This window comes from Scylla paramamosain, chromosome 1 (genome assembly GCF_035594125.1).
Source record: "Scylla paramamosain isolate STU-SP2022 chromosome 1, ASM3559412v1, whole genome shotgun sequence".
In the NCBI taxonomy this organism is placed as follows: domain Eukaryota; kingdom Metazoa; phylum Arthropoda; class Malacostraca; order Decapoda; family Portunidae; genus Scylla; species Scylla paramamosain.
The window spans coordinates 34,254,939-34,262,692 of record NC_087151.1 but is presented as its reverse complement, the minus strand read 5'-3'; the positions used below and the strand labels follow the sequence as shown (position 1 = coordinate 34,262,692).

At 34.1% G+C, this 7,754-nt stretch overlaps 1 protein-coding gene across 1 annotated transcript in view; it reads left to right on the top strand.

Moving 5' to 3' along the window:
* The window catches only part of LOC135104479 (COP9 signalosome complex subunit 2), an 11,974-nt gene extending 4,425 nt beyond the window's left edge, over positions 1–7,549 (top strand). The window contains exons 4-11 of the mRNA XM_064011998.1: positions 346–471; positions 844–1,011; positions 1,115–1,219; positions 3,430–3,499; positions 3,669–3,807; positions 4,893–5,083; positions 5,298–5,439; positions 7,059–7,549. Of these exons, the coding sequence (XP_063868068.1) occupies positions 346–471; positions 844–1,011; positions 1,115–1,219; positions 3,430–3,499; positions 3,669–3,807; positions 4,893–5,083; positions 5,298–5,439; positions 7,059–7,203 (1,086 nt within the window). The 3' untranslated portion in view covers positions 7,204–7,549. The remainder of the gene's footprint in view (positions 1–345; positions 472–843; positions 1,012–1,114; positions 1,220–3,429; positions 3,500–3,668; positions 3,808–4,892; positions 5,084–5,297; positions 5,440–7,058) is intronic.
* Positions 7,550–7,754: the final 205 nt, after the last annotated feature.

Here is a 7,754-nt window from a genome sequence, read left to right as displayed (position 1 = left end):
CCTTATGCAGAACATAAATAGGTACCCTTCTTGAATTTAAGATTCCTTTCTATATTTATAAAGATAACAGCTGCCTCATTTTTTTTTTTTTTTTTTTACTATTCACTTCATATTCTCACCATTACACTAGCACTTACTTTGCCTTGTGCACTAATGCCATCTCTCAAATACAAAAATTCCTCTATACATTCAAAAGACATGTGCAAGTATGCATAGAGCCTTTCAGAGCAAAGCAGTTGTAATGACCAACAGTTAGTGCTTCTGTAGAAAAAAATGCTGAAATCATTGATTGGTAGCTTTTTATATGGTTTTTATTTATTTATTTATTTTTTTATTTATTTTCAGGGGAACTATGAGGAGATGATGTCAAGGTATAAGCATCTACTCACCTACATAAAATCTGCTGTGACCCGCAATTACAGTGAGAAATCAATAAACTCCATACTGGATTACATCTCCACATCAAAGAATGTTAGTATCAAATCAGTGGGTGGAGAAGATTGGGCTCAGTAATTCAGTCACATATGAAAGTAAACACTATAATCGAAACTATGAGAATAATATTTTTATTTTTAATCAGTTCTGATATTGTCATTTTATCCTGAGAACTGCATGAGAGGATGCATTTGAATTGCAATTCTGTTATATTCATATTGTTATAGATTTTAAATCTATTGGGCATCAAATGTAGTGTAAAATGACTTTCTCATAAAATGTCTTTTCTGTCATAAAGATTAAGTTAAAGTAAGCCATTTATTATCACACCATAGCTGTGTACCATGTAGTTGTAGGGGTGATGGCCATTCATCTCAATGCATGCCTTCAACACAAATCATGTTGCAGATGGAACTTCTACAAGATTTTTATGAGACAACACTAGAAGCCCTGAAGGATGCAAAAAATGACCGTTTGTGGTTCAAAACAAACACTAAGTTAGGCAAGCTGTATTTTGACCGGGAAGATTATACTAGACTCTCCAAAATCTTAAAACAGCTCCATCAATCATGCCAGGTAAATACTGTATTCAAGTTTTTGTATTTGGTTGCTTTATAACACTGGGCTTCAGATTTGGATATAGATCAATATTAATGCTTAATGCTCCTTTCCTTTACAGACTGATGAAGGTGAAGATGACTTGAAAAAAGGAACCCAACTTCTAGAAATCTATGCTCTGGAAATTCAAATGTACACAGCACAGAAGAATAACAAAAAGTTGAAAGTGAGTAGTATGGTAAAAGCTCTTCATTTGGTTACTTTACAAGAGATAACAGAGACTGAAATACTCCAATATTATTAGTGAAAATCAGTCTTTGATGAAGACTAGAAAAACAGTGTCAGAAATAAAGTAGACACTCGGCTTAATACGATCAGTGGCAGTAGAAATGTGGAGAGATGGAAATAATATTATGCAAGGTAGAGTGCATCTGCCCTCACAATCCATTTACACATAACTTAATCATCCTTTATGTTATTTCTAACTACAATAACACTAACTGTGTAATGATGATCCTTTATGAAGATATGAGAAAGAGAGAGAGAGAGAGAGAGAGAGAGAGAGAGAGAGAGAGAGAGAGTGTCCCTCCTGAGATACTCTTAAACTTAGGTTCTTTGTGTCTAGCTATGCAATGGAAAATATTTGTTACAAACCTAGTGAGTGAGAACTAAGTAAAATAAATTTTTCACTTGAAAGCCAGTTGAATGAGCAATTAGAAGCTATCAATTTCTCATGATGATCATTTACTTTAGACTAATATATATTTATTGTTTATTTATTTATTTATTTATATAATTTTTTTATGTATTTATTTACTTTTTATATATATGAGGTGTAGTCAGAAAAGTATCTGATCTTTGGCCAAAAAAACAACTAATACTTAAAAACTCACAATTTTTATTTAGTCTCCTTCAAAGTATTTGCCTTTGGAGTCTACGCATTTCTGCCAGCATTCCTGCCACTGTTGGAAACATTTCTGGAAATCACTTTGGATGCTGGAGAGATGTGCCATCAAATTTTGCTTAATGTCTTTTGTTGACTGAAATCTCCCTTTGAGTGCATTTTTGAACTTTGGGAATAACCAAAAATCACACAGAGCCAAGTCTGGGGAGTAGCAACCCTGACAGACAAGTGGTGTGTTATGCTTTACGAGGAATGCTTGGATGACATGGGCAGAATGAGTGGGTGCATTGTCATGGTGGATTTGCTATTTCTTTGCTGACCAAAGGTCAGGTTGTCTTCACTACACACTTGCATGAAAGTGGTGAAGAATCCCCAGGTAATATTTTTTGTTAATTGTAGCGCATATTCATGGTGCACAATACCTCTATAGTAAAAAGAAAAAAAAAAAAAAAGAGTCATCATCAGTTTAACATTACTGCACATCTGTCTTGCTTTCTTTGGTCTTGGCAAGGATGGGTGATTGCACTTTTTCTTTCAGGGTCATAGCTGTACACCCATGTCTCATCACCAGTGATGATAGTGTTCATGAAGTTTTGATCTTGGCAAACACAGTCCAGCATTTCCTGGGAGATTTCCTTTCTGTTTTCCTTCTGTTGGTCAGACAACAACTTTGGTACAAATTTGGCCTCATGAACAAATCTTGTGTTATAATTGACTGAATTGACCCATGGTTGATTCCAACTTCAGCAACAATCTCTTCAAAAGCCACCCAACGGTCTTTGAACCTTTGCAATCATTTCATCGTTTCTTCTAGTCGATGGTCTGCCACAACATGGCTCACTGTCCATTGAGGTGCAGCCATCTTTGAACCGGCTGTACAACTCCTTTATTTGTGTTTTTCCCATAGCATCATCTCCAAAGACCTTCTGAATCTTCACAATAGTCTGAGCTTGTGTATCGCCAAGTTTTTGGCAGAATTTGATATAGTATTTTTGCTCAATACACTCAGTCATATTGACTCAAAAAGGAAAATCACACAGCATGCTCTTCACGTCTGTACTCAACATGTCACTGCAGGTGACTGGTGCCACCTACAGATATAAAAATTTTTGGATGCGCTCAGTAAGGATGCAGCCACCTAATACCCATGTGGATTTTGCTCACACATTATTACTTTGTGCTAACAAATTCAAGGTTGGATACTTTGTGACCATACCTCATAGCCTTCTCCCACCATCTGCATTGCATAAAATATGATTTTGAAGATGGCCACCTTAATTAAATTTCTTCATTAATTTTTACTTCTTTTTGCCCTGTTGAAATTTTGAACCTTTGCACAGGGCTATCATGTAGAAGAAATGGCACTTTGCAGGATTAAATTACCATTTCTGTTAAGTCAAAGCTGGAAATTATTTTCAGATTTGCCCAAGTATTGTAAAAATGAAGTGTGCTGGCAGTACTGATGTAGACAGTATTTCATATATGTAATGGAATGAAAATATTTAGCTAATATTGCTCTTACTTTCTTTCAGGCCTTATACGAACAATCACTTCACATAAAGTCTGCTATTCCTCATCCTCTTATTATGGGAGTTATAAGAGGTAAGTGTTTTTTAATTTCAAGATTTTATTCAAGATGAAACACAATTGAAGTATGGTGCCTATGTCGTACATTGAACATTTGCATTACTCGTGAATATATTTCTTATCGACACTGTAGTCACTTAGATAGCAAGGCCTCTAATTGTGAATTTTCTTTGGAATTCTGTAGAATGTGGAGGAAAAATGCATCTTCGTGAAGGTGAATTTGAGAAAGCTCACACTGATTTCTTTGAGGCTTTCAAGAACTATGATGAATCTGGCAGCCCACGGCGGACTACATGTTTGAAGTATCTTGTTTTAGCAAACATGTAAGTATTTTGCAATTCATATATCCTACTATAGATTTTGTGGTTTGTAGTCTCAAGATTAAGACTGCAGTATTTCTTATAAGACCAAGGTATTTAAATATTTAGGTGCATTTGTATTTAGAACCAATGGTTTTATATTAGTGTACTATATCCCAGCTTATAAGACCTCTTTTTCAGCCATTTAAGTTAGGGATTGTCTCTAACATTAAGGATAAAATGCAAAGTTGGAAAAATGCGGTGTCACTCATGATCTCTGCTGCTATTTGTAAATTTTTCCTTTCCTTTTCTTTATTCCTTCATTTATTTTGCATAACTATTTTCTAAATATTTCCTATACTTTACTTAATTTGTCCTTTCCCTTACATTTGTTCTTGTATTCTTGTGGCTTCAGTGTTATTTTTTATTTTTTTTTTCATGATACTGCATCTATGTTTTATTACTTTTAGATTATAATAGAAGTAACATTTGGCTTTACCCTAAGTTTTTATGTAAAGCCTTTTTAAAGGTGTATTCCTAATCAACACAGCAGCATTTCATGGATCATAGTGCATGAAAACTACATGTGATGTACTCTTCTACTTTAATGTAATGTACTCTTCTACTCATGTGTTTGCTAGGGATATACCACAAGGGTGATCCCACATCAGAATCTTAAGGAATATCATGTGTTATTTTAATTGTAATTTAAAAGGTAACTTATGGGAAATATAACAGCAACTGCTGATGTGTGCTGTTGGAAAAGGAAACAATAACAATGGAGTTGTAATGTATGATTATCGATACAACTAGAAGTGGAGCAGCATTTTTTCTTTTCCTAATGTTTTAAAAATAAATATTCAGATGTTTTGATTGCCAGTTTTGAATGATGTTTGCTGGTTATATTATAGTGGTATGATTGATTTATTATCAGAGTTTCAAACAGCCAGGGAACCTATCAGTGAATATTTGTGCTGTGTGTGGTTCATATTACTGTAGAGCCAATCTTGCCTTCATGGTCTGTAACTTTTCAACTTATATACCTAGGTATATGATAATTTAATATAACAATTTCTTTTGAATACTTGACATTGTTTACTTTGTTTTAGGTTAATGAAATCTGGTATCAATCCATTTGACTCTCAAGAAGCAAAACCCTACAAGAATGATCCAGAAATTTTAGCAATGACCAACCTTGTGGCAGCCTACCAAAATGATGACATTAATGAGTTTGAAACCATCCTAAAGCAAAATCGAACAAATATAATGGATGATCCATTTATACGAGAACACATTGAAGGTTGGTAAATCTTTGTTTTCACAAGGTTAAGGAAGGTTGGTGTTGGCAACATGAAACTTTGTATCATAAAAAAAAAAGAGATCTACCCATACTATTAATGCAGTTGAATACTATGTAGGATAACTTGTAGATGCTACATCCAAGGATTTGAGTACAATCATATAAAAATATAATTCCCTTTCTAATGTGGAACAATACTTTGTTTCAATTTCAGACCTCCTCAGGAATATTCGCACACAGGTCCTCATAAAATTGATTAAACCATATACACGAATACACATCCCTTTCATCTCAAATGAACTTAACATTGATGCAACAGATGTAGAAGCCTTGCTTGTACAATGCATCTTGGACAAGTAAGTATAGTATGTTATTTTGTGATTATATTGAGATCTGAAAATAGGTTGTGGGTGTTTCACATATCCTTATACAGTTGAGTCGATTTATACTTAGTTAAAATACACACTTTTTGAGTAATTTGTATAGCAAATTTAATAAAAATATGCATGAAATGTGAGATGACATGCACTGCAATGTTGAGTTTTTACTGATTTTTTTGTTTATGATCTTTTTTCATTGATATTTGAATAACTTTTGTGTAAATAAAGAACCTATTGTATCACTACTTTTAAGTGCATTTTGATATAATGTATAAGCTAGTATTTTTCAACTTAAATAGATGTGTTGATATTAATTTAAGAATTCCTCTCTGGCTTCATTCCATTGCTTCTAATAAAGTAGGTATGGTGCTAATTGCAGTTACAGTAAAACCTCCATGAGTTGGTACAATAGGAGTTGATCCTTTGCCAGCTTATCAAAGTTCTGACATGTGAAATATCAATAAAAATCCCTGAAGAAATGCTTCTCTGGATTCAAGTTATCCAGTTTCTTCCCATTTCCTCTTCTAGAGCCTCCCTTTTTTGCACCTTGTTCTGAAGACGCGACACTGTTCTGGTTCCAGGTTCTGTTTGAAGGTTGGGAGATTTAGCCTTTGCAGTGACTCCTCCCTGATGGGGTTTTGTAGTCTGATCTGCTGTATTATTTCTCTCAAATATCACTTAATTTTTCTTGAACATTTCTCTCTTTTTCTTTCAGAAACTGTATAGTATTTATTGTTTCAATCTTACTGATGTAAAAAAAAAGAGCTCTCCAGTAATCCAGCCTCCATTTTCTATACACGCCCCTTGTAATTTACTAGTCTCCTCTGGTCTTTATCCACTCCCTTATCCTTGCAGTCAACCCATTTCTTTCTCTTGAACCAAGTTGCTGCAGGTAAACTAACCTTGTTTTTGCTTACCTGTAACAGCTTGGTTCAAGAGTAAGGTAAACAAACCTGGTTTTTGTTTACCTGCAGCAGCTTGATTATAAGGAAGGGGAATGGACTAATGACAAGTATAAGGGAAGAGATGAAGGCCAGAGGTGTCAAGTGGATAAACTGCAAAGACTCTATATAGAAACTGACCTTTTTTTATAACAGTGAGATTGAAATAACCAAATAGATATTATGCATTTTTTTTTTTTAAGAGTTAAAGTACAAGGAAAATAAATTATATTTGAGAGAAACAAGAGAGCAGATCAGACCACAAAAAAGAAACCATAAATAAGACCATATCAGGGAGGCAGCATTGCAAATACTCAACTTCCCAGCCTCAGAATTAGAATCAGCAGCCCTTCTTAGCATCATGTTATGGCCAATAATTATTTCTGTGTAGCTGTATGCTGAGCTTGATGCTGACTTTTAAGAAAATTGCAGAAATTATCTTTTGAATGATTTTCTTTTAATTGAATATCTTGTTATGCCAATTTGTGTGGAGTTCCGACTTATAGAATGCCAGCACATGAAGGTTTTACTGTTATTATGTTATAGAAAGGTATTACATGTAACCCATCACATTTACACACACATTTTTTTTACTTTATATATTGTTTCTGTATCAAACATAATACTGTGATGTGGATTTTATCTATTCAACAGTACTATTGATGGACGGATTGACCAGGTAAATCAGGTGCTGGAATTGACACGAGGAGCGGAGGGAGCTGCCCGGTACACAGCACTGGATCGGTGGACCAATCAGCTCCAATACTTGCAGTCTGTGATTGTCACCAAAATGAACTAATTATGTGGCAGTCTGTGATTGTCATCAAATAGAATTAATTGTGTGGCAGGCTATGAGTAGACTATGTATGGACACTATGGCAATGTAAAATTTATCTGAAATTTTATTGGCTCAAAACTTAAATAATCTTGTTGGCTGATAAGCTCATGTTGATATATTAATTTGGGGGAATATCAAGAACAGAATTGTTAACACTTCATGGGATTCTCTTATTTTTGCCTTATATAAACTTTTTTTAAAGTGGAAATTTGTTACATTAAACTTGAAAACCTCTTACAGTATATAAGCACTATTTTATTGTGATAATATAACTGTTTCACAGTAAAGAAAACAGTGAAACAAAAAATTAGTAATAATTTTCCATATCTCCAGAGTGGTAACGATTATTGCATTGAACTGATTATAATACTTTTTCATTTTATTGATATCTTCAGAAAAGTAGTGAGGATGGCTGCAGTTTGAAAGAAATGCCACAGTATTTCCTGCACACTGTAAAAGGCAAATGAAAGAAGTAACTGAAGGGACTGGAAACCCTCTCCTACATACACAAG